A 26,902-nucleotide genomic window follows, 5' to 3' on the forward strand; every position below is an offset into this window, starting at 1 on the left:
GACGTAGCTGCAGGTTCAAAAGGAGGTAAAGTAAGTTTTTCCAACACAAAATTGAGATCCCAGGAAGGAGTAGGAGCTCTACACGGGGGTCTTGTGTTCTTTGCCCCTCTAAGGAATTGCTTAAACAAAGGATGAGAGAATAATGGTGGGTCACAGTCATAGTGAGCAGAAATAGCTGCAGCATGAAATTTTACAGAGGAGAAAGACAAACCCTTGTCTAATATTTCTGTAAGATATTGAAGAGAAACACTCAAATCAGGCCTGGAAACATCAAAGCTCTTTGCTTTGCTCCAAATAAAAAATCTCCTCCATTTATCAGCATAAACTTTCCTTGTACTAGGCCTTCTGGCCTCCAAAATAACATTCAAAACTTGAGGAAGCTGCGCCCCTCCAGGTTCTAGAACAGAATATGCCAGGCTGTTAGATGCAGGGACTGAATCCTGACATTGAGGAAATGATTGCCTGCCTGAGACAAAAAGTGTGGAATTAAAGGCAAAGGCCAAGGAGGCTCCTGTACTAAACTCCTCAGCAGAGGGTACCAGTGCTGTCGAGGCCAATCCGGAGCTATTAGAATCATGGAGGGCTTGTCTTGTCTGACCTTCAGGAGCACCTTGGGAAGGAGAGGCAGAGGAGGAAAGGCATAAACGTGAAGATTGCTCCAACTGAATGATAGAGCATCCACTTTCCAAGCTGTTGGATGAAACATCTTTGTGCAAAACTTTGGCAACTGGAAATTTAGTGGAGAAGCGAACAGATCTATGTCTTGAGTCCCCCATATCACTGTCAACTGTCGAAATACATGAGGATCCAACTTCCACTCGTGGTGATCCACCATCTGTCTGCTCAATACATCTGCTAAGGAGTTCTGTGCTCCTGGCAGAAACCTTGCCTGAAGAGTGAGGTGCAAACTGAGAGCAGTCTCCCACAAAATCATAGCTTGCCTGCAAAGAGGGTACGAATGTGTTCCCCCCTGCTTGTTGATGTACCACATGACAGTTGTGTTGTCTGTTTGAATCAACACTTGTCCTGGGAAAAGTAGATCCTTGAAAGCCATCAATGCAAATTGGACTGCTAAAATCTCCTTCAAGTTGATATGTAAATGTTGAAGTCTGGCAGGCCACGTGTCTTGAACCCATTTTCCATTGAGGTGTGCTCCCCAAGCCTTGTCAGAGGCATCTGTCGTTAAGATCCGACTCGCCTCTGGTCGGGTCACAGAGTCCCTTGTTTAGGTGACATTCCTGGGCCCACCACAAAAATTCCTTTTGAATGCAAGGTATTATCTGAATGACAGTGTCCAGATCGTGGCAGTGTTGTCCATACATTTGAGATACCATTGTAACTTCCTCATGCAGTTTGGCATTGGGAAGCACCAGAATACAAGATGCCATGAACCCCAAGGCTTGAAGGACTGTCCTTGCAGTCAGCCTGGACCGTAGAGACAATTTTTGGAAGTAAAGTGTAAGGTTCCTTTGCTTGTCCAGGGTCAAAAAAGCCATCTGGGAAGCTTTATTCAGTCTCACACCCAGAAAGCACATTTCCTGAGAGGGTACTAGACTGGACTTTGTTTCGTTCACAGAATACCCTAGGCACCTTAACACTGCCATAACATACTGTAGATGGTGTAGTAGCTGGTCTTTGTCTTGAGCAAGAATCAGGCAATCGTCCAAATAAGGATAAATTTGTATTCCTCTTAACCTTAAGAAGGCTATCACCGGAGCCAGAACCTTTGTGAACACCCTGGGAGCAGTAGATAAGCCAAAGGGCAATGCAGAGAACTGAATGTAAAGTCCCAGCCCCAAAACGCAGGAATCTCCTGCAACTGGGCCTGATAGGAACATGGAGATAAGCCTCAGATCCAGAGTTACCATCCAGTGATCTTTGCCCAACAGAGGCAGAAGTTGTTGCAACGTCAACATTTTGAATTTTGGAATGTCCAGGTATGTGTTGAGAATCGATAAATCCAAAATTGGCCTCCAAGTGTCTCCTTTCTTTGGTACAAGAAACAGGCGAGAATAAAATCCTAGGCCTACTTCTGACAGAGGGACCTGCTGTATAGCCCCCATTTGAAGTAAAGAAATCTGTTTGTGAGCCTCTACCCTTTGCAGAGGAGGAACGTCTGGCATGCCTTTGAAAGGAGGCAATGTGTGGAAATAAAACTTGTAGCCTCGGTCTATAATGTCCAACACCCATTTGTCCTGGGTGACTAAAAGCCAGTTTTGCTTGAAGAGTGCCAACTTTCCTCCCAGAGGAGCTGCCAGACAGGAAGGATCTGGCAGCTGAAGATGCAGGTCATTGGGCCTGTTTACGAAAGGACTGGCCCCTGCCCTCACCTGTAGATTGTGCAGGGGAACTCCACGTTCTAGGCATGAAAGAACCCTGAGCTCTGCCCCTACCACGTCTAGATCTGCCCCTAGACTGTAAGGGTAAAGCCCATCCCTTAGTAGGCCAATTCCTGCTAAACTTAGGGGGCTGCACCTGCAAAAAATCTTTAACAGTCTGCATAGACTTAGCTTTGTCTTCCATTTTCTTTAAGACAGACTCCACAGGAGAACCAAACAAAACTTCAGACTGCAAAGGAGCATCCAAAATTCTAGCTTTAACATGCTCTGACAAGTTCTGATCCTTAAGCCAGGCGTGCCTGCGAAGAACTGATCCAGTGGCAGCCACCCTGGAAGAAGCCTGTAAAGCATCGAAACCACACTGCAAAGAATGCTTACCCACCTGATCAGAGGCATGAACCAAATCCTGTAATTCCTTACACTATGCCCTCTGCCAAAGCATCTACCTTAGATTTTAACTGAGTAAGGAGAAAATTCTGGTACTTCAACATATGAAACTGGCAATTCAAAGCCCTCATTGCTAGAGTGGAAGAGGTATACACTTTTTTCCCCACCTATCCAAAGCTCTAGAGTCTTTATCCACAGGAACTGGATTCTTTACAACAGAAGCCCTGACACCCTTAGGTCCCTGGCTAATAGTTTCTGGGTCAGCCCTTGGGCTCTTGTACAGGTATTTATGAGCCTCTGGCACTAATACCTATCTGGTTTAACTGGCGCAGGAGGCAAAGAGTCTGGATTGAGAAGCCTCCGAGAAAACATCCTGAACAACATCCAAAACAGGAGGTATAGCCAAGGGCCGATGTTGTGGCAAAAACAAAAATTCCCTAAGCCTCTTTCGGGAATCTGAGAAATCCTGACCTTCCCATTTAAAATGCTCCCTCATAGAATGCAGGGTTTCTGAAAAAGAAAAAACCTCTGGAGGAGAAGCAGAAGGACTGGAATCCTCTGCGTCTGAATCAGAATAAGGAGGAAAATCCTGAATGTCTTTAGCCGAAGACTGAGTAATCAGAAGCCTGTTCCAAACTTTCCACCTCTGGCTCCACCCTAGGCCTCTTATCTGGAGGGGGCATAGAACCCCTGATTAAGGAAATCAAATCTTCTGCCATTTTAAGCATGTGTTTTTTAGGCACAGAACCTGCAGAAATAGGACTGACACCTGAGGAAGGCAAACCAGGCCTGACCTTGGAAGGTACCTTAGAGACAGAAGGCCTAACCACCTTAGGCAAAGAAGGGAGTACAGCAACCTGAGAGGCCCCCTCAGCCTGACCTGACTCCTGAGTGGCCACATCCTGCAAAATTAACGGCTCCCTCTGAGACTCAGCTGAAACCTCAGCTGGATCCACAGATTCCACCGTAGTTTCTAAAGAACCGGCGTCTGGAACGGACAACTCATCCTGTTTGGACCTTAACGATTTTTCTTTGCGTTTCTTAGCGGTAGCGGGCGGAGGATCCGACGGCATATTGTAATTACACCGCTTACCGAAGACAAGCCTAGCACAATCTAACCTACGTTTAATGGTGTGCTTATTAAACCTAGCACAAAAGCGACACCCGACTACGTCGTGCTCAGGCCCCAAACAAGGAATACAGAGAGAGTGGTAATCCTTATGCGGTATCTGTTTCCCACAAGAAATACAATAATTCACTTTTTCTGACATCCGGAATTAACTGAGGCAAGAAAAAACAAAAATATTCCCCAACGGGGTACTTAGCCCAACTTGGTTTCGGTCTGAAACTCTGAATACGAGAATTTCAGAACGCCGAACGGCACTTGCAAACGCTGCTTCTGCTTCGGACCATGCGGCAAAAAAGACTGAGGATATGACGTCGGTCATGCGCTTTAATACCATGACGCACTGACGTCAGATCTGAGCGCCCATGACCGACGCCAGCCTAATACTTTGGTATTCGGGCCGACCGAGGACAGCGGACTACCCACAGGTTATGACTGCAGCAATGTGAGATGAAGAACATCATGGAAGCTAAAGAAAAAAGATAATGGGATTTTTGATGCAGGCCTTTTATAATCAATCATGCAGAACATTATATCCATGAAGTAGAAAGTGTTTGAAGAACTAAACCAACATGGGGACAGAGAAAGGAGATGGGGATGACTGCAATTAGGAATGCACAACAGGCAAGAGGGAGCTGGAATTTATTGGAGAAAACTGGCAAAAGAACCAAAGAAGCAAATAACTACACAAAGATAGAATGGGAATAATTTTTGGACTGCAGGTTACAGATTGCCTATACTGAATCCCTGACATGGAAGGCAGGTCCTAAAGGAAAGATCAGCACTGGTAGAGTTTAATAGAAATTGCCATTAAAAAAGGAATTACAGCATGTAAAATACTGCAAGATACATTAGTAGAGCATGCAAAATACTGAGGATAAGAATTAGGTTAAAAAGGATTCAGAAGATATTGGATAATCAATTCATAAACCGTGGGAGGATACAGGTCTCTCAAATATGCAACAAAATCTAAACTTAGGATTTTTGCCTGGAAATGTTTTAGGTATTTTTATACCCCAAGTAGACTCCAGACATTTCCTCAGGTAAACTATAAATGTTGGAGGTCCTCAGGTAAACTATAAATGTTGGAGGTGTGAAGGGGAAGAAAGGTAATTGGGAACATATCTTGTGTCTAACAATGGCTAAAAAAAAAATCACTAGAAAATGGAAATCAAGATTTAAACTATACTGGAAGTAGTGAATAGTAACAGAAAACTGGAATTAAGATCTTCAGAAAAGGGTAGGAGCAAACTACATATAAAAAATGGGAATTGTGGTAACATGCAAGGGAGGAATGAGGCCTAAAAGGCAAGATTCGAGCAAGATTGGGTAGACGGTTTGTATGTTTTCAACTGGGATTGTCAGTATGGTTGTGATGTAAAATACTTGCAACTAGGATTGTGGTGGCTTTTTATATAAATGTATGATTATACAACAACCCCCATTAATATTCAAAAACATGCACGCTGATCGATTTACAACGTGCACGCTGACCAGAGTTATAGTAATGGAAAAAGGTCCTGCCACCAGGACTTTTTCCATTACTATAACTTTTTTTTACAGCAACGGAGAACGCAAGATCTGTTGCTTCACACTGTCTTGCTATGTTAAATGAGTTTAACATAGTGAGACAGCTTTAAAAAAGCAACAGAGAATCTCCGTTGCTTTTTTTAAAGCTGTTTTGCCATGTTAAACTCCTTTAACATAGCGAGACAGTATGTAAAAAGCAATGGAGATCTTGCTTTCTCCGTTGCTTTTGCCCACACCAAAGATGTACTGTGTAGGCATACGTATGCGCAGTACATCAGAACTGCCGCAGAATACCAAACTGCTGCAGAAGGGCAGCAAGGAGGCATTATACAAGACCATTTAAGAAAAGTAGTTTTCTTATACAACGTCATTGTATAATAGCAATAAGCCACACCTGGGTGTGGGTAATGCTGGATTTACCCACGGTTGGCTTTGTTTGGCCACTGGCTTCGCCCTCGTGACCAAACCACACCAACCGTGGGTAAATCCAGCATTACCCACACCCAGGTGTGGGTTATTACTATATTAAACCAGTTAATCTCATGAGGTTTCTTGTTTAAAGAAAGCAGAAACTGAATTTATGTAATATTGTTTAGGTTATACGATATACAGCAATGTGAAATATGTTAGTTAATATAGTTAGGCAAATTTATAGACAAGTGTCACAAGTGGTAATTCAATAAAGGTATTGGGGGAAACGGAACAGACATGTCTGATTGATGCAAGAGATTTCCTGCCCACTTCTAAGTATCCTCAACTGAATTATTCTCAGCATCCACTTGGCAGACTTTGTGGACAGGCTGCTGGACTGATCAAAAGCCTGGGAAGGGGAAAACTGGAGGAAGGGATAACATGCAAGAGTTTTGGCATGCTCATTGTTTAGCAGGGGAATGTTTTCTGGGAAAGGAACTTCCGTACTTTGCAAGTATCCTCCTGACATTCCCTCAGATCCGACTCAGACTGGGATTAGTTTGTTTTGCCCTTTGAAGTTGGGTGCCTGGGAATATTAACCGATACCCCATGCACCAATTTTTCTTTCATCCCACAAAGGATCAGGGCAGTAGTATGACCAAATTCAGAACTTGCAAGGAGCACACAATCCTATTTAAGCCCTCAAAAAAGTCTGGCTATATAACCAAGCATACCTTCACAACATAACAGAAGCAGCAACAATTCCAGAAATAGAGTCCACACATTCCAAGACACTAACCAGGTTTCAAAATCTACATCTCTAACCTTGCTCTTATTAAACTTCTGTTTGGCAGGCTGATACAAAGTCATCTAAACTAAGCACACTGCAGAAGTGAAGTAAAGCCCTCATCATTTAAAAAATTCCAAAGACTAAATTAGACTAAGCCAACTATCTACAAGATTCCAACTTAATTTTATCTAGCAGTGAAGAATTAAAAGCAGTAAAGGCTCTCTTGCTAGAGTTGGCAGTTAAGAGAAAGCACAGCTGGGTCAGCTGACAATGGATCAAGACAGCTGTAAGACTGAAGTACTCCTTGCATTTCCTCAAAGCCTTATAACTGTTTAAGTAGCAGAAAGGAATTTGCATGCAGTTTTATAAATGTCTAAGGCTGTTGAGAGGAATAGCCAAAACATCGGAAATGTCACTCGATCATAAATTCTGCCAATCTCAGATGCAGCACCACATCGCTTCCACTGAAAAACATCTCTAAAACTAGTAATTTGTGGAAAGCTGAACACTTAGGGTTCTGAACTTTCACCTTCTGAAAATAATCAGACTTGGACTCGTGTTCTGTCGCAACCCCATCAAAATCTATGCCATTACACTGATCTCTAGAAAAGTTAGTCCATAGTCCTGAATAGAAACGCAGTCAGATTAGCTAAGTCGTACTCTGCTAGGGAAACCATATCTGCCCTATACATGGTAAAACACTGACACGTGGTAAAGTTTTACTATGGACTGTACTAGCCAATACCTGGGAATAATACTGTCTGGCAAGGGGTTTCTTATAGGTTCATACTAGGCTATCTGCCCTAGGGCATTTATAAGCCTAGCCAGAGTGTGCGCGGCTTTCACCACCCCTTAGGATGAGAATACTATACCCATTAATTTGCTGTGCCTCTGTCTAGCAGTGATACAGAGATGATTCCCTGGGTAAACCTACGATCTCCCATCCACTCGTCAAGATTTCTCTTGAACAGAGTCAGTGAGGGGCTCTGCCTCACATGGACTGGGATTCTGTTCCATAGTGTAGGGAGTCTCTGGGTGATGAATCTGTCCCTCCAGCACGTCCTATTTATATCCGTGTTGAGGTTTAAGTCTCTTGCTCTCGTGGCTCTGGTGGATTTGGATTTTTTGAGGTGGAGCATGTCCATTAATTCCGGGTTGGACATGGCCTTGTATGTCGGGCACAGATCACCTCTGAGCAGACTGTATGCGACTGAATAGAGCTGGAGTTTCTTCAGTCGGGCATCGTATGACATATGTTTGAGCCCCTTTATCCTTTTGGTGAGGAACTTTTGGGGTCTTTCCAACTGCTGCAGGTGTCGGGTAAGGTACATTCCGAATGGGGCGTTGTACTCAATCATTGGTCTGATAAGTGAAGAGTACAGGGGTACAATGACCTCTCCTGATCTGGATGTGAATCCCTTCATGATCAGGTGGGCAATGTAGAAGGTCTTCCTAACCACTTTAGCAATGTGAGTGTCAAAAGAGAGGTTACTGTCAACTTGGGTCCCCAGGTCCCTGATAACTTCCGTGTTTAATGGATTACCACCTATGTGGTAATTAGGGGTTACCTTGTTTTTCCCAAAGGGTATGACTATACATTTTTTGGCATTTAGCTTAAGGCCATGGCTCTGGCACCAGTTATCCATTTCTATGAGACCTCTCTGGAGGATGTCTGTGTCTGATGGAGTGTCAATTATGGTGCCCAGTTTGCAGTCATCTGCAAATTTTGTCAACCACAATCCCCCTATGTTTGCCTGCGCTTCAGAAAAATAAATGCAGAACAAGAGGGGGCGCAGGACTGAGCCCTGTGGGACACCGCTCGTGACCGGCTTAGAGTCTGACATGGCACCAGCAACTCTAACCCTGTGTGTTCTGTCCTTGAGCCAGTTTGCAACCCATCTTATGACATATGGGTTTACATCTAAGCTGGTGAGCTTTTCTATGATGCCCGAGTGGGGTATTGTGTCAACGCTTTTGCTAGGTCAAGGTAGGCTGTGTGAACTGCCTTACCCTCATCAATGGCCTTAGTGACTGTTTCAAAAGTCGACCAAGTTCAAGAGGCAGGATCTGCCCTTGACAAAGCCAAATTGGGTAGGATCCAGTGTCTGTAGGTCCCCAATGTCTTTATTTATGAGTTCCATTATGATCCTCTCCATAGCTTTGCAGACAAGGCTCGTCAAGCTTATGGGGCGGTAATTTCCAGGGTCCGTAGAAGCACCGCCTTTGTGGAGTGGGACCACAGTTGCCGTACGCCATTCTTTGGGTACGTATCTTTTAGTAAGGCTAAGATTAAACAGCAGCCTTATGTGTGGGTTTAGTTCCTCATTGAGTTCGTGTAGCACACATCCGGGGACACCGTCCGGTCCCATTGATGCTGTGTTTTTTGCTTGAGAGAGCAGCTCTCACCTGGGCATCTGATGTTTGGGAGGCTAGACTCTGGTGGGATAGATATTTCTCCTTTTGGGGGGAGGGAGGGGAGAAATTTGCACTGAACCTGTCTGCCAGTATGTTGGCAATGTCTGTGGGTTCAGTGATTTTTTTTTATCATTTTGGACTAATTCTAAGCATATCTGTGAGTTTCCACCCAGGTTTCTAACATAGCTAAAGAAGGCTTTATGATCGTCTTTTGTGTCATTAGCGATTTTTCTCTCAAAGTTGGCCTTGGATGATTTTATGAGTGATCGTAGTTTTTTGCTAGTATTGATCAGAGATGCCTTCCCATTTAAGGATTTTCCTCTGTCATGTAGTAGCTTTCTCCTCTTGTTGTAGAGTTTGTTTATGGCTGGAGTCCACCAGACCGGGCGCCTGCCTTTGGTGGAAAGGGTCTTGATTTTATTAGGGATTGCTTGATCCATACATTCCTGGAGGTGCTCGTAGAAGGCATTTGTAAGGGTTTCAGCAGCGTGGGTTGTGGTTTCCACTGGCTCAGGGGCCTTGAAGGATACCACTCCAGTCTTAAGAAGTGTGAAGTTTGCTTTTGAGAAGTTCTTCACTGTGGTCTTTTTTGCTGGGGGTGGGGGCGGGATGTGGATCTCCAGTGAGATTAATTTATGGTCTGATCTCACCAATGAGAGATATACTTCCGGTGTGGAGCATTTTGTCCCCATGTTTGTGATGATCAGGTCTAGTATATTTTCTCCTCTTGTGGGAATGGTGACTAGTTGTTCCATAGCATTTGAGTTTATGAACTCAAGGAACCTTTGGGCTAGGGTGTTGGGGCTTGAGTAATGTTCCCAGTCTATGTTTGGGTAGTTGAAGTCACCCAATATGATGGTGTTTGGAGAGACATTTATACTCTCCAGTGTCTTCAGGAAGGCTGTGTGGGTGTCCTGAGTTTGAGAAGGTGGTCTGTAGCATGTTACAAACTGTAGGGCAGTTTTACCTATGGTTAATTGCACCTGGATGGTCTCCGATGCTTCGTGCGTTGCCACTAACCTGGAGGTGTGGGTATCCTTTATGAATATGGATACTCCCCCTCCTTTTGTGGTTCGGTCCGGATTTTGGGGCCGGAACGCATGATATGAGGTATAACCTAATAGTGCTAGGGTGCTCTCAGGAGCCTTGAACCAGGTTTCAGTCACAGCACAAACATCGATGTTCTCCATACTGAGGAGGGCTTTGAGGGCGTGCATCTTGAGGTTTAGACTTCTGGCATTGAGCAGAATTACCCTTAGTTTTTCTCCATTTTTGTTTTCTAGGGCAGTAGGTTTATCATTTGAGCCTTGCCTAAAAAAGGCACTATGGGGGTGGCAAGAGCCTTTGCCAATATCCGGAAGCCCAGGGGTGACAGGTGCAAGCCGTCCCTTGCGAAGCAGCGTGGCTTGTCAAGCATGTCATCCCAGGCAGACAGACATTGGATCCCCTTAGAATGACACCAGTAATTAAGCCAATTATTAAAGCTGATCATTTTGTCTCTGTATTGTGGCATCATTCTTGGTGAGGGTAGGATACTGCTCAGGGTCAGGGTCATACCGGCCTGGGCTACATAATCTGAGAGCTCCTCTATGTCTCTTTTCATGTAGTCCAGGGAGGTACGTCTCAGGTCGTTCACACTGGCATGGACAATGACTGAGTCATACTTGTACTTGCTGTGGAGTGACCTGAGTGCTTGTGTTATGTGGCGGATTCTAGCGCCTGACAGGCAGCTAACTGTGATCTTTTCCTTGTTCAGTCTGGTGAGAGGGATGTCTGTGTGTCTGACTATGGAGTCACCTATAACAAGTGTGTCTGGCATTGTGTTTTGCCTTAAGGGCTGTGACTGTTTAACACACTGACTTTGAGAACTATGTGTTGCATGTCTTAGGTGTTGAGGTGGCAGTTTCTTGGGTGTCTGCTTTGGAGGCCTCTGTAGCTTTGGTAGATTTTTGATCAGTGCCTCAGAGTATGTCTGTGTTTATGTGTTTGTTTTGCAGTTGATAGTTCTATGTGAAACTGGGTTTGTGGTGTGCGTGGTTTCCTTCTCCTCCTGTCTGGTCTTGCCAGTCCTGAGTTGAGAGCTCAGCCTCCAGTTTGGCTATATAGTTGCATCTCTCACATGTATTTGTGTTTTGTGGGAGAAGGAGTGGGTTGTCTGTGTACATGAGGCAATTGTAACATTGCCTCAAGATGCCCAGATTCACCAGCTGAACAGGAGAGGACGCTAGCAACTGACCCTTCGACATGCTAGAAAAAGTGAAAAAGTTTGCTGTGTAACTGAGTCAGAAGGGACCTATAGGGAAATGGGTATTCAAGGGGATTCTAGGCTAATGTAGTACTTTTAGTATACAAGTACTTTACCTATATAAAAATGCTTTAGGAGCAAGTGCTGAGCTATTGAGATAGAGAATAGACTGTTTAGATTGCAAGTAGAGAAGTTCTAGGGGAAAAATTGAAGAGCAGACTTTACGGAGCCAGAAATAGTTTAACCGGCGCTGCCCGATGGTGCTCTATGGGCAACTCCGCGCTAAATCACGCAAAAGCGCGCTAAAGTGGGCTTTATAGCAGGGGGTTGAAAAGACTTAGGAATTGACCCAAAATGGTCAATAGACTACAAGTTTCTGGCTGGAACCACTGCTCTAGGGACAAACAGGCTGCTCAGTGCTCCCCACTCCCACTGGTGAACAAAGAAGCTTCCCTTTATCCAAATAAGGAAATGGAATAGCACAGGAACCAAGCCAAAGCCCAGAGATCAGCAAACTCTGAAGACTGGACTATTCTAGTTCAGTAAGGCGGGAAAAAGATTTTTTTTTTTGTTGTTTGTTTTTTGTTTTTTTCTTTTTTGCAGAAAACAGACAGTAAATGCTATAAATGCTTTTAAACAGCTAGCGCACTTGAGTGTTAGCCTACAAGTAAAATTAAGCAACAAATAACTTTTTTAAAAGTGCAAAACAGTTAATCAACACAAAAAACAGTTTAAATAGAATGCAGAGCTGTATAAACAGGCGAAAAAGCAGTCGCTAAGTAGTAAATCAAAAAGCCAGAAAAAAAGACTTAAATCAGGAAAAAGTCACTCTTTTGCTCTCTGCTGCTTGTAGAACTCTGCAGTACACCACGAGGAGCTGTGCTGAGTTGAATACAAGCGAAAAAGCGCGCTAAAGCGGGCTTTATTACAGGGGGCTGACCCAAACCTCTGCTGAACCTAATGTGCTTGGCTCTCCCGTACCTGAGCCAGTAACCAGAACAGCCCCAGAGATTGCACCTGACCACATGTACCATACAGGGCTGAGAGCTCACTAGGGTGTGGCAAGGAAAAAGGGTAAGTGGTCTGCAGGTTGGCTTAAGGCAACAGACTCGCACCATAGGCTGAGGCATGTTTGATTCTCTTTAGGTGCACCTGGATTTGATGAGGGATGCCTTATTAGAATCTGTTAAGCCAGGGAAGAAAATACCAGCCAGAAAACATGGATACTAGTAAGGGATAACCCCACAGCAAATATGGCGTAACAGCAAAATTCAGCAGAAAGCTTAAATTATCACAAGCCTCGTTATACAATCTGCACAGTGTAGTAAACAGGTAAAATTCACATTTTCAAATAGTAATGAAAATTAAAACATATGACCTTAAAATTAAGTGGAAATCCTTTTACAAAGCATAAAGGATTTGGAGATCAGAAAATAATCCACAAAATGCAAAACTTGTAAAATCACAATTTAACAGCTATAGCAGTGTTAAATACATGGTTAATATATAAAGAGGTTTAGTGGTCAAATGACCACAGAATCTTAGTTTCCCTAGTACAATTCATAGAACACTTTAGAAAAACCCAATTACTTAAAAGCAATATTAAACAGCAAGTTAGAACTTGCATAAGAATTAAAAATGGTAAAGAGCAAGGCCAAAATAAAAAGTGAACACATTTTAACAAATCAAAAGTATATAAAGAGGAAGGGAAGTTCCAAAATGGGGAGTTCTGAAGTAGTAATCAATAAAGGCTGAGAAGATTCAACTTTAAGTTGTACAGCTAGCAGTAAACGCATAAGTGACTGACAGGGGTTACAGCCTTCCCTCCCATGGGAAGGAATTTAATCCCCTTTCAGGAGTCACAGGGGGAGATTCTGAGCTCTGGAAAGCTATGCAGACTTTGTGCAGGTATAGAGCTCATATGGTAATGAGGCAGTGTGTGAAAGAACATCTAGTTACCTGGGTTAAAAGGGTGCAATGGTAAGTATTCTTTGCCCTCAAAATTAATGTGGTGCAGAACTTTTTCTGGAGAAGTAAATTCTTATACCACACCTGTACAAAAAAATTAAGTGCACACTTGCATATCCACTTACATGCACAGTTTCTAAAAGGAGACACTGATACAACACGGAGCAAGGGTCCGCCCTAATGGGTGGCAGAGATCCAGTGTTTGTACTGTTCACCTACACAGAAGCAAGTTCCACAAAGGACAGTGATGTACCATCACTATGGTGCTGCTTGCTGATGTGAAGTGTATTGCCTTAATGTTTACAATTAATGCCATGTCATACTTGTGCACTTTTCAGTGTCAGAGGCCACTTCTATGCTCAATCCTGGCTGTCTGAAGCACCTGGATCATGAAGGGCTCTTGACAAATGCACCATAATTTTAATGCTAGGCAGCAGCAATGAGCACTGCGCATAGACAGCACAAGCAGACATCCTTTTGTCAGTTTGTTCTAAAAATACTATAGCCACATGTACAACTTTGCTAATATTAAAATGGAAGCAGAGGCTATCCCAACATACAAATGAGTACCCTTGCAGCAATGACTGACAAGACTATTGAGTGAAAATATTTAATCCAGAGAGAGAATGACACCATTTCTGGGGGTGCTGCTGGACAAACTTCAGTAGAACCTGCAAATGGTCAAACCCAGTAAACAAATGCAAAACAGACTCACTGGTCCTGATTTTGGTAAGTTTAGAGAAATCCAAGAAATTAGCAAAGATCAATGCAAGACTGTACACCCTTTAGGCAGTGTGAATGAATGAGGCAGTTGTCCATATACAGACATATGAATACCCTTTGCTCAGACTGATTTACTGAAACTATGCAGTCTAAGTACCCTAGGTGCAGCACACAAACTGCTGGGCAAAAAAGGTAAACTGATGCTCCCCCTGCTTCAAAAAAAGATTTCAACCAACATTGGCTATTAACATGTGAAGGGAGGTGATCATTAGGTCCCACAGGTGACCTAATGGTGATGTCTGCCTTATAAACGCAATGTGCAGGGTTAGAGCCTGAAGGGATAATTAGCTAGGCTTAAAATTTCTTTTAAGGGCAATTAGCCTAGTACTAATTTAGGGTGGGAAGATGGCAGAATGGTTAAGATGTTTAGCTTGCAGACAGTGCAGGGTTTGATTCTAACATGGGGTAATTGGCTAGGCTTAAAATGGCCCACAAGGGCAGTTAGCCTAGTACTAATCTATGAACCTATGAACATGCCCATGTGGGCTTGCAGCAAGAGGACAGGCAAGTGGCTTTGCATCGTTAACATATTGAACTTGGAGAGGTTAGAAACAAATCAGGGTTGAGCCATGTATTTTGTATTGGCAACAATAGTCTCCAAAGTAGAAACATGCGTTCCTCCTCCTGGAGGTCTACCCCCCAAAGACGAAACAGTATGGAAGGGGAAAGGCAGCTGGAAGAACAGAATATTGGTTCACTTAAACAGCATCGATCCTCATGTTGCAATATGAAGTAGCCAGTTCCGCAAAATGATTATCCATCCCTTCATCATAAGGCTCATGTAACCATCTAGTGTAACAGAAGGGGAGCTGAAGTGATGGTAAGCAGGGTTTAAGGAGTGGAAGGAGCAATGAGTACAGATGCGTTATCTGCCTAGCTACAGCCTGAAAGCCACCAAGCTTTCCTTTATGGTCCATTTGCCATTTCCTCTTGTAGTTCACCTTTGACACCTCAGCTGCTCCAGTGTCTTGTGCTGTGCTGGCTGAACATATCTCTACGGGGTAATTTATACTGTAACTGGCAGATGAATAGAAAAGTTGCTTGACTACATAACCACTCCTTTCTCCTCCACTCAAAAACATTATCTTGCAGGAGGTCCTAAAATTAGCTCTATCCACTGACATTAAGCTCTGTATTTACATTACCTGGCAGAGGGACTGAATCTTCAACCTAGCAGGTCTCAACTCCCAACACTGCTGCTTGCATGACATTCCACAGCCTCATACCTGCATTTACAATGAAAAACTTGGTAACCTCCAAGCAAGAGGCCATTTAAGCTCAACACCCTCAGTCTTCTCCATTAACCGGTTCAGTAAAAACTCGGCATACAAGACGAGCAATTAAAGGCCCAGAAGGCCGGGAAAAATCATGATGTACACAACCCTGATCTCCACGTAAATGGAAAAGGTGTTACTGGTAAAAGCAGAAATAGTTCTCGCCGAAATCCAGGGACATCTGAATCTGCCAAACTTTTTAATAGCACTAAGTTAGTGACCCAGTAAAATGGTCACTTCCAGTAAGCCAAAAACAGGGAATCAAATCTGTCTCATGTTGAGCAATTTTCATAAGCCAGATAAAGCTGCATTAAGATTCTGGGCCACTGAAGTGTTGGGATGTTATGCTGATTCCACAACCTCCCAACACTTCAATGGCCCAAAATCTTATAGCAGCTTAATCTGAGCGACAGAGAGCCAAGAGAGCCCGAGCGACAGAGAGCCAAGAGAGCCCGAGCGACAGAGAGCCAAGAGAGCCCGAGCGACAGAGAGCCAAGAGAGCCCGAGCGACAGAGAGCCAAGAGAGCCCGAGCGACAGAGAGCCAAGAGAGCCCGAGCGACAGAGCCAAGAGAGCCCGAGCGACAGAGAGCCAAGAGAGCCCGAGCGACAGAGAGCCAAGAGAGCCCGAGCGACAGAGAGCCAAGAGAGCCCGCGAGACAGAGAGCCAAGAGAGCCCGGGCGATAGAGAGCCAAGAGAGCCCGAGCGACAGAGCCAAGAGAGCCCGAGCGACAGAGAGCCAAGAGAGCCCGAGCGACAGAGAGCCAAGAGAGCCCGAGCGACAGAGAGCCAAGAGAGCCCGGCGACAGAGAGCCAAGAGAGCCCAGGACAGAGAGCCAAGAGCCCGAGCGACAGAGAGCCAAGAGAGCCCGGCGACAGAGAGCCAAGAGAGCCAAGAGCGACAGAGAGCCAAGAGAGCCGGCGACAGAGAGCCAAGAGAGCCCGAGCGACAGAGAGCCAAGAGAGCCCGAGCGACAGAGAGCCAAGAGAGCCCGAGCGACAGAGAGCCAAGAGAGCCCGAGCGACAGAGAGCCAAGAGAGCCCGAGCGACAGAGAGCCAAGAGAGCCCGAGCGACAGAGAGCCAAGAGAGCCCGAGCGACAGAGAGCCAAGAGAGCCCGAGCGACAGAGAGCCCGAGCCCGAGCGACAGAGAGCCCGAGCGACAGAGAGCCCGAGCCCGAGCGACAGAGAGCCCGAGCCCGAGCGACAGAGAGCCAAGAGAGCCAGCGACAGAGAGCCAAGAGAGCGACAGAGAGCCAAGAGAGCCCCCGGCGACAGAGAGCCAAGAGAGCCCGAGCGACAGAGAGCCAAGAGAGCCCGAGCGACAGAGAGCCAAGAGAGCCCGAGCGACAGAGAGCCAAGAGAGCCCGAGCGACAGAGAGCCAAGAGAGCCCGAGCGACAGAGAGCCAAGAGAGCCCGAGCGACAGAGAGCCAAGAGAGACCGAGCGACAGAGAGCCAAGAGAGACCGAGCGACAGAGAGCCAAGAGAGACCGAGCGACAGAGAGCCAAGAGAGACCGAGCGACAGAGAGCCAAGAGAGACCGAGCGACAGAGAGCCAAGAGAGACCGAGCGACAGAGAGCCAAGAGAGACCGAGCGACAGAGAGCCAAGAGAGACCGGCGACAGAGAGCCAAGAGAGACCGGCGACAGAGAGCCAAGAGACCGAGCGACAGAGAGCCAAGAGAGACCGAGCGACAGAGAGCCAAGAGAGACCGAGCGACAGAGAGCCAAGAGAGACCGAGCGACAGAGAGCCAAGAGAGACCGAGCAACAGAGAGCCAAGAGAGACCGAGCGACAGAGAGCCAAGAGAGACCGAGCGACAGAGAGCCAAGAGAGACCGAGCGACAGAGAGCCAAGAGACACACACGTACATTGCACACCTGGAGATGTATATACAAAACTTCCTCATTCTACACAGGGTTCCCCAAGAAAAGTACAGTTTTGTACCTACCATAAATGTAGATGTTCGAGGATCCACATTGCTGCAGTCCTAACCATAGGGTAGTCCGCTGTCCCAGTCGGCCCGAATACCAAAGTATATGGCTGACGTCGGTCAAGGCGCATTAGTCTGACGTCAGGACGTCAGGGTACTAATGCGCATGACCGACGTCATATCCTCAGTCTTTTCTTGCCCCAGAAGACCCTAAAAAGACAAGGCCAAAACCAAAAATAGCAAACACTCCTGCACCAAAAATATGTACAATATATACAAAACTAGAAAAGTATAACCTCACCCACACAACCACCCCTAAACACAGAGGGGAAGGAGGAGGTAAATTGGACTGCAGCAATGTGGATCCTCGAACATCTACATTTATGGTAGGTACAAAACTGTACTATGTTCTTCATTCCACATTGCTGCAGTCCTAACCATTGGGTAGAATCCCAAAGCAGAGGTAAGGGAGGCTGGCAAATCATAAAGAAGCAGGAGCTGTCAACATGCCTTGCAAAATAGCTGTGGCAAAACCAGCCCTAGATTTAGAGTAGAGAGGAAGGTGGTAATGCTTAGAGAACGTATGCACTGAACTCCAAGTAGCTGCCTCCAAAATATCCTTAGTTGCCACCCCTTAGAAATGCTGTTGAAGTGGCAGTAGCCCTAGTGGAATGAGGCCTAATCCCAGCTGGAATCTCCTTGCCATGATGGGAATAACAAAATGCAATGCAAAACCCAATCCACTTAGAAATAGTTTGTTTTGACACAGGCTTGCCCTGAGAACTCAAAGCAAAAGAAACAAACAACTGCTGAGACTGCCTAAAATCCTTAGTCCTGCTTAAATAATAACGCAACTGCCTGTGTACATCTAAAGTGTGCAAAATCTTTTCCCCTTTATTTTGGGGATCTGCATAGAAAGTAGGCAAATGAATAGTTTGGTTTAAAGCCACACTAGAAACCACCTTAGGCATAAAAGAAGGATTAGTACGTAATGATACCCTATCCTTATGGAAAATCAAAAGGCTCTACGCCATAAGGGCCTGCAATTCAGAAACCCTTCTTGCAGAAGTAATGGCTAACAAAAAAGCAGTCTTCCATGACAAGTATTTCAATTCAGCAGTAGCCGAGGCTCAAAAGGTTGTAGAGTAAGTTTCTCCAACACAAAATTGAGATCCCAAGCAGGAGTAGGAGCTCTACGTGGGGGTCTTGTATTCTTTGCCCCTCTAAAATTGCTTGAACAAAGGATGCGAAAACAATGGTGGGTCACAATCATAGTGAGCTGAAATTGCTGCAGCATGAATCTTAATGGAAGAGAAAGACAAACCTTTGTCCAATAACTCAGTAAGATATTGAAGAGCCACACTCAAATTAGGCTCAGAAATCTCCAAATTCTTTGCTGCACTCCAAAATAAAAATCTCTTCCATTTTTCTGCGTACACTTTCCTTGTACTAGGTCTTCTGGCTTCCATAATCACATTTAAAACTTGAGGAAGTTGAGACCTGCTGTGTTTCAAAACAGAATATGCCAGGCTGTCAGATGGAGAGTGAAGCTTGACATTGAGCAGGTGACCGTCCCTCTGAGACAACAGGTGTGGAATCAAAGGTAAAGGCCATGGAGGCTTCCTTACCAGACTCCTCAGTAATGGGTACCAGTGTTGCCGAGGCCAATCTGGAGCTATTAAAATCATCCTTGGCTTGTCTTGTCTGACCTTCAGGAGCACCTTTGGGAGAAGGGGCAGAGGTGGAAAGGCATACACATGAAGATTTTTCCAACTGAAAGAAAGAGCATCCACTTTCCAAGCCGTGTGATGAAACCTCTGTGTGCAAAACTTTGGCAGCTGGTGGTTTAGTGGAGAAGCGAACAGATCTATGTCTGGAGTTCCCCATGACACTGTCAAACTCTGAAATACATGAAGATCCAGTTTCCACTCGTGGGGATCCATGATTTGTCTGCTTAACACATCTAAGGAGTTCTGTGCTCCCGGCAGAAACCTTGCCTGAAGAGTTAGTTGCAAGCTGAGCGCAGTCTCCCATAAAATCATTGCTTGCCTGCACAACGGGTAAGAATGTGTTCCCCCTTGTTTGTTGATGTACCACATGACAGTTGTGTTGTCTGTTAGAATCAACACCTGCCCTGGAAGAAGTAACTCCTTGAAAGCCATTACTGCAAACTGGACTGCTAACATCTCCTTCATGTTGATATGTAGATGCTGTAGTCTGGCAGGCCACTTGTCTTGTATCCACTTTCCATTTAGATGAGCTCCCCAAGCAATGTCTGAGGCATCTGTCGTTAGAATCTGACTCGCCTCTGGCCGGGTCACAGAGAGTCCCTTGTTTAGGTGACATTCCTGAGCCCACCACAAAAATTCCTTTTGAATGCAAGGTATTATTTGAATGACAGTGTCCAAATCCTGGCAGTGCTGTGTCCATACATTTTGAGATACCATTGCAGCTTCCTCATATGCAGTTTGGCATTGGGAAGCACCAGAATACAAGATGCCATGAACCCTAAGGCTTGAAGGACTGTCCTTGCAGTCAGCCCGGACTGAAGAGATAGTTGATGGAAGTAAATGGAAAGATTCTTTTGTTTGTCCGGGGTTAAAAAGGCCATCTGGGCTGCTGTATTCAGTCTCACACCCAGAAAGCACATGTCTTGAGAGGGTACTAGACTGGACTTTATTTCGTTCACAGAATACCCTAGGCATCTTAGCACTGCTATCACATATTCCAAATGCTGTAAAAGGTCTTCCTTTTCTTGAGCCAGAATCAGGCAGTCGTCCAAGTAAGGATAGATTTGAATTCCTTTTAGCCTGAAGTAAGCTATCACTGGAGCCAGAACCTTTGTGAATACTCTGGGCGCAGTAGATAAGCCAAAGGGCAATGCAGAGAACTGATAATGAGAATTTCCAGCCCGAAAACGCAGATACTTCCTGCAACTTAGTCTGATAGGCACATGAAGGTAAGCTTCCTTGAGATCTAAAGTTACCATCCAGTGATCTTTGCCCAGCAGAGGTAAAAGCTGTTGTAACGTCAACATTTTGAACTTGGGAATGTCCAGATAAGTGTTGAGGATAGATAAATCCAAAATTGGTCTCCACGTGTTCCCCTTCTTTGGTACTAGGAACAGGCGAGAATAAAATCCTAGGCCCCTTTCTGGCACAGGAACCGGCTGAATGGCCCCTATTTGGAGTAAGAGAAATTTGCTTGTGAGCCTCTTCTTTGTAGAGGAGGAATGTCTGGCATGCCTTTGAAAGGAGGCAAGGTATGGAAATAAAACCTGTAACCATGGTGAATGATATCCAAAACCCATCTGTCTTGGGTAATTAAATCCCAATTTTCTTTGAAAAGAGCCAGCCTTCCTCCCAAAGGTGCTGCCAGGCGAGAATGTACTGGCAGCTGAAAAGGCAGGTCATTGGGTCTGTTTACGAAAGGACTGACCCCTGCCCTCACCAGAAGTCTGAGCAGGTGAACTCCCTGTTCTAGGCCTAAAAACCTTGAGCTCTGCCCCTACCACGTCTAGACCTACCCCTAGACTGGGAATCATAAGCAGGATATGTCCATCCCTTAGTAGGCCAATTTCTACTAAACTTCGGAGGCTGCACCTGCAAAAAATTTTTAACAGTTTGGATAGACTTAGCCTTGTCCTCCATTTTCTTTAAAACTGCTTCTACAGGCGAACCAAACAACACATCAGACTGTAAAGGAGCATCCAAAATCCTAGTCTTAACATGCTCAGCTAAATTCTGATCCCTCAACCAGGCGTGCCTACGAAGAACAGAACCAGTGGCAGCCACCCTCGAGGAGGTCTGCACAGCATCAAAACCACATTGCAAGGAATGCTTACCCACCTGTTCAGAGACATGAACTAAATCCTGCAACTCTTTACACTCAATACCTTCTGCCAGAGCATCCACCTTAGACTTCAATTGTGAAAGGAGATAATTTTGATATTTTAACATGTGAAACTGACAATTCAACGCCCTCATGGCTAAAGTGGAAGAAGTATACACTTTTTCCCCATCTATCCAAAGCCCTTGCCTCTTTATCAGGAGGAACAGGATTTTTAACAGAAGCCTTTACACCTTTAGGCCCCTGAGAGACAGTTTCCGGGTCTGCCCTAGGACTCTTAAAAAGATACTTATGAGCTTCAGGCACCCTATAGTACCTATCCGGTTTAACCGGGGCAGGGGGCAAAGAATCAGGATTCAGGGAAGCCTCTGCAAAAACATCTTCCACCACATTCAGAACAGGAGGTATAGCTAAAGGCCTATGCTGAGGTAAAAACAAGAATTCCCTAAGCCTCTTCCTGGAATCAGAGAAATCCTGACCTTCCCATTTGAAATGCTCCCTCATGGAATGCAGAGTCTCTGAAAATGAAAAATCCTCAGGAGGAGAAGCTGAAGGAGTAGAATCATCCACATCAGAATCTGAATAAGGAGGATACTCCTGCAAGTCTTGACGTCAAGACTCAGAAGCCTCGAACCCTGCTCAAAACTCTCAAACTCAGGTTCCACCCTAGGCCTCTTATCAGGAGGGGGCATAGAACCTCTAATCATAGTAATCAAATCCTCTGCCATTTTAAGCATATGTTTCTTAGGCAAAGACCCTGAAGAACCAGGAGAAACCCCCACTGAAGTTAAACCTGGCCTGCCTCTCAAAGAAGCCTTGGAAACAGAAGGGGAGGCTCTAACCACCTTAGGAAGAGAGGGAAGATCAGCCACCTGAGAAGCCCCTTCAGCCTGGCCTACCTCCTGAGAGGACACATCCTGTAACAGTAAAGTCTCTCCCTGAGACTCCAAAGAAACTCCTGGCAGAACCTCCGGCTCCACTGAGCCTTCTAAAGAACCGACGTCTGGGACTGTCGGTTCTTCCACTCTAGGCTTTGCTGCTTTGTCCTTGCGCTTTGACGAAGCAGGCGTCGGAGCATCCGACGGCATTTTATAATTACAACGCTTCCCAAAAACTAACCTGGCACAGTCTAACCTTCTCTTAATAGTGCGTTTGTTAAATCTAGCACAAGAGCGGCATCCAACAACGTCGTGCTCAGGCCCTAAACAAGGTATACACAAAGTATGGTAATCCCTATGAGGTATCTGTTTCCCACAAGAAATACAGTTATTCACTTTTTCTGACATCCGGTTAAATACTGAGGCAAGAAAAAACCAAAATATTCCCCAACGGGGTACTTAGCCAACTTTGATTCGGTCTGAAACTCTGACTTCAGAAACTTTCAGAACGCCAACCTGCACTCGCAAAACTGCTTCTGCATCGGACCATGCGGCAAAAAAGACTGAGGATATGACGTCGGTCATGCGCATTAGTACCCTGACGTCCTGACGTCAGACTAATGCGCCTTGACCGACGTCAGCCATATACTTTGGTATTCGGGCCGACTGGGACAGCGGACTACCCTATGGTTAGGACTGCAGCAATGTGGAATGAAGAACATCTACCAGAGATGCAGGGCATGTGTTAACCTCCATGTCAAACTTACAGGGAAAGAACATTTAGTCAAGCAGAAGGCAATTCAGTCAAATGAGTCAAATACTACCATGAGGTGACAGTCCCTCTTTTTTCTTTCTTTCTTTCGAGGAAATAGACTGGTTTTTACAAGCTGGATGCCCAGTTCTTAAGTTATTCAGGTCCTAGGCTAACCTGAAAATTCAGTTAGGAATCCTGCGGAAAGGGAAATGGTGCATGCAGCAGACTAAAGCTGCCTCATGCCCTTTTTGCTCTGGACTGGATTGCTCTAGGCTTGAAATGAGAAATGCCTAGATGGACTGGTCATGGGCTAGCAAGACTCCTCAGAAAACCGATGGCAGCGGATTAAGGAGACAACCTCACTAACCTCAGAGTGAAAACTAGAAGTTCCCTCCAGGGACCTCCAGATCAAAATGAAAGGTGTCATTTGTTTTGGAGGATGTGCCTATATCAGAGCATGGGGGCCTCTAAAGCAATCAAAAGATGCCTAGGCAAAACCAAACATCCATTTCTAGGCATACTAATAGTACTTAACCAAGTCTCAAGACTCCTGACACTAGGGACCTTCGTTCTCCTGACAGTCTTCCTGGATGCATGCACTATGGTGTTTCTCCATACTATTTCAGTACATGACAAGTGGACCCGGCTGATGACAAGATGGTATTTAACAACTTTGCCAAGTGGCCTCAGAAAGGTGGTCTGCTCAATTGTCTTCTATTGAAACTTGGCATAACAGTACTATCAGGCACATTGTTCAAGACCTGAAGAAAATGGATCTGTACAACTTGAAATTTCCTCATGATCAATACTAACCATCCTGCAGCTTTCAGGTGTCAGGACAGCTTTTTGTATGCTAGCTTGTTAGATAAGTTTAACCAAGTGGTGGGCTGATCTTAATACCCTTTCTGGATATTACTCTGGTATAGAGCACAAACTTAAGCTTAATTATGAAAACAAGCAAGCAAATTCTACCAAACAAAAAACTTTCCAGAGCAATCAGGGGACAGTAGATAACACTTCTCAATCAAGCAAGGCATTCATTTTATATAGATGTATGCATGGCAAACACCTCAAAGAATTCTCAAGTTAAATATAGCACTGCACTCATTCCAGCTACCATACCCAAGTCTATTAACCAAGCGACCTATTAGGATAAGTGTAGTACAGCATTACAGCAAGAATCCACTAAATGAAACAGAAAAAAAAAAAAGAGATAGAGTGCTGGATGGGTCTATTAGATATTCAAACTTTTAAAAGCTCGAATATCTATAAAAGCAATATTTTTAAAAAGTAAAGGGTTTGAGAAGGGGCAAGCCCCCCTGCACCCCCACTACTTAAATATACCAACTAGAGATCGCACTTCAGTGTGCTACAGTGCAGAAATGGAAAATTTCTCATTTCCTACACTGTAGTGCGATCTTGGGAGTTGGTATATTTTAGTGGGGGGCGGTCACAGCCCCCCCAGTAGGGGGTGCAGGGGGCATGCCCCCCTGCTCACACTTAATTTTTATATATTAAAACTTTTAAAAAGTTAGATCACTAAAGTTGTCTTTAGTGATTTGAACTTTTAAACGTTCTAATATAGACCCTGTTGGATGAAGCAAAAAAAAGTTGAAACAAGGAATAGAGTTGAGCTTTTCCCCACTAGGGTACTTACCTGACAAGTCAGCTCACACTGACATCTAAGAGCAAGTGAACAGCAGCAATGGCCAACATTGCACTTAAACCACTGAAGCCCTGATGTTCAGGTGAGAGGGTGTCCACCCATCCAGGAAGTAGGGTGAAAAAGCTTTAAGTCAGGTTGGCCATCAGACTTTCTGCAGCACAAGTTACCAAGAACAGCAGCAACAATTAAATGAACTTAAGTTGTTTATTTTTAAGTTCTACAAATCAATGCACTGTACACTACATAACCATTTCTGCAAGTGAAGCAAGAACGGCCATAAAGTTCAGTACCTTGTGATTAAAGCCGACCCACCCCCAAAGCACACCCTGAAAAATGCAGATTTTATGAAAATAATTCTGTTCTGAAGTTACAATAGCTTCACTCTGGATAGCAATGTATTTCATTTACTGAGCTTTTCACTTGGTTCAAAATGGTACTCCCCTGCCACATACTTAAAGCACTACTTTCAAACTAGTTTCTGAAGTATATTTAGTCACTTTTGTTGTAAGACTTGCATATGGTGATGACACTAAGATGCCAAAAGCCTTAATGTTAAGTATCACCACAAAATCTAAGTACCAAAACTATGCAACCAACACTGTGCAACATCCCCCTCACCAAAAAACTGCACGGGCCAAGCTGAAGCTCCCCTCAAGTTTAACATTTTATCTAGGCAGACCACAAACACGCAACCCACAACCAAACAGGTGCAACTTAGGAGAAAAAGTTCAAATAAGCAATAGAAATACATGCATGCTCTACCTGTCGTGGCTGCGAGGGGGTGTTCATTTGTGTGGCTTGTGGAGGCCCAAAGACCACAGGTGCTGCTGGTCCGGGCAGAAATGCCGGCTACAAAGAAGTTAAAAAGTCCAAGTTACAGAACCAAGTCACTAGATATTTGGCAAAAAGTTATGCTTACCCCTTTATCCCACACAGAAAAGGGCAGACTGTCTTTAGACATGTAAAATCAGAGCGTTAACAGTGCTAGCAACTACTCCCCTGCAGAGGTTGTGAACCAAATTCAAAACTATGCAATATGAACTTGAGGGTTTCCAATAGATAAATTCACTGTAGAGTGAACAATCTCAGACAGCTACCAAACTTGCCTGGCTGCAGTACAAAAATACTCCCTGTAGACCAAGTCCTTATCTACAGAAGGCCAAATAAAAAAATAAACACATTCCAAGTGGCACACAGCCAAGGCACACCAAGTAAGTGCCATTTTTAGAAGGCAATCTCTTCAATTAAGCAACTTTGAGAGCAGAGTATTCAACTTAAAACTACATGAAAGCCCACAACAGTGCAGCCCAGAACACTATCTAGCTGCCAAACTTGCTCAAGTTGCCACAATATACAGGGAGAAGTATACACAGTCTAGAAAATTTGGCACTTAACCACATTTCTTGCTCTTCATATATGGAGACTACACTGCTGCAAAAATGAGGTTTTATGTACTGTACTAGTGTCAAATTCTACACTATGCACACTCAACAGCAGTTATACTTAAAGCATTCTCAAAGGGGTATGAAAACACTTTGGAAGACAAGACTACTTGCACTTCCCACTTGTTAGCTCAAACTTTTACAAGGTGAGGGAACCTAGCTTGTACATGATTTACAATGTTATACTCCGCTCCAAGCCCTTTTTCCGGTCCTAATTTCTCTTCCTTTCCCATAGAACAAAGAACTCCAAACATTAACTAATGAAAAACTTATTGCAAGGCAGTAAAGCTATAAAAAAACTCCAAATTATAAACAGCGAAAAGGGTTTTTTGACTTGCACAATCTTTTAGTCATCTATGTGAACTACAACCACCATGCCCACAAGAGTACACGTGATTTACCAGCTATTTTTCCCCATTAAGTGACAAGAGTCCACTATGTCATCACTAAAGCAATACAAGCTCTGTCAAAGTAAAACCCACAAAAGGGACACTATTCCTTTAAATAGGAAAAGGCTAGGAGTACCAAGTTACACCAGCATTTGTTTACGTGGGTCTTGCATAGTGTGCAACCTATGTTCACAAAATTACTGCTTAACACCAAGTATTCTGCTTGTAAACAAGCAAAAAAGGTCCACCTATTCAAAAGTTAAATCTAATCCAGGGAACCCAAGACTGAGGCAGTGTGTCTTCCTATTAAGACTTCTCCAATTCCAGTACCACAGCAACATACAAGTACACAGCATACAACACCCCAAATCTGTATCAAAGCACAAATCAAATGACACCTCAATGAGTTAGATTAGTGTCTGCTAGCCAACAAATACACAGACATATCTAACCAAGACTTAATAGTTGAACTGCGTTACTAATACAATGCACAACTTAAATATCCTTTTGTAGTACCAGTTACCTTTAGAAACATTCAGTGAAAGCTTGACTTGCATAAAGGTGCAGAACACTTCAGAACTTCTGAAAGCAAGCAATGTCCTTGGTACAGACATAACTGTTTCAAACATGAAAACGCACCACACAAAACCAGTACTGTATCTACTAAATTACAATGTTACATGCCTAGTCAGCTCAAGCTGATTCTGCAGTTTAAAAGTAGCA

At 44.5% G+C, this 26,902-nt stretch overlaps 1 protein-coding gene across 1 annotated transcript in view; it reads right to left on the reverse strand.

Annotated features, from left to right (window-relative positions):
- The window catches only part of LOC122801252 (eukaryotic translation initiation factor 4 gamma 1-like), a 2,968,223-nt gene that overhangs the window by 2,524,957 nt on the left and 416,364 nt on the right, over nucleotides 1-26,902 (reverse strand). Inside the window, exon 3 of the mRNA XM_044070804.1 lies at nucleotides 25,111-25,197. Coding sequence (XP_043926739.1) covers nucleotides 25,111-25,197 — 87 coding nt within the window. The remainder of the gene's footprint in view (nucleotides 1-25,110; nucleotides 25,198-26,902) is intronic.

The sequence above is a fragment of the Protopterus annectens genome, chromosome 4.part1 (genome assembly GCF_019279795.1).
Source record: "Protopterus annectens isolate FY-2018-M chromosome 4.part1, PAN1.0, whole genome shotgun sequence".
NCBI classification, from domain to species: Eukaryota; Metazoa; Chordata; order Ceratodontiformes; family Protopteridae; genus Protopterus; species Protopterus annectens.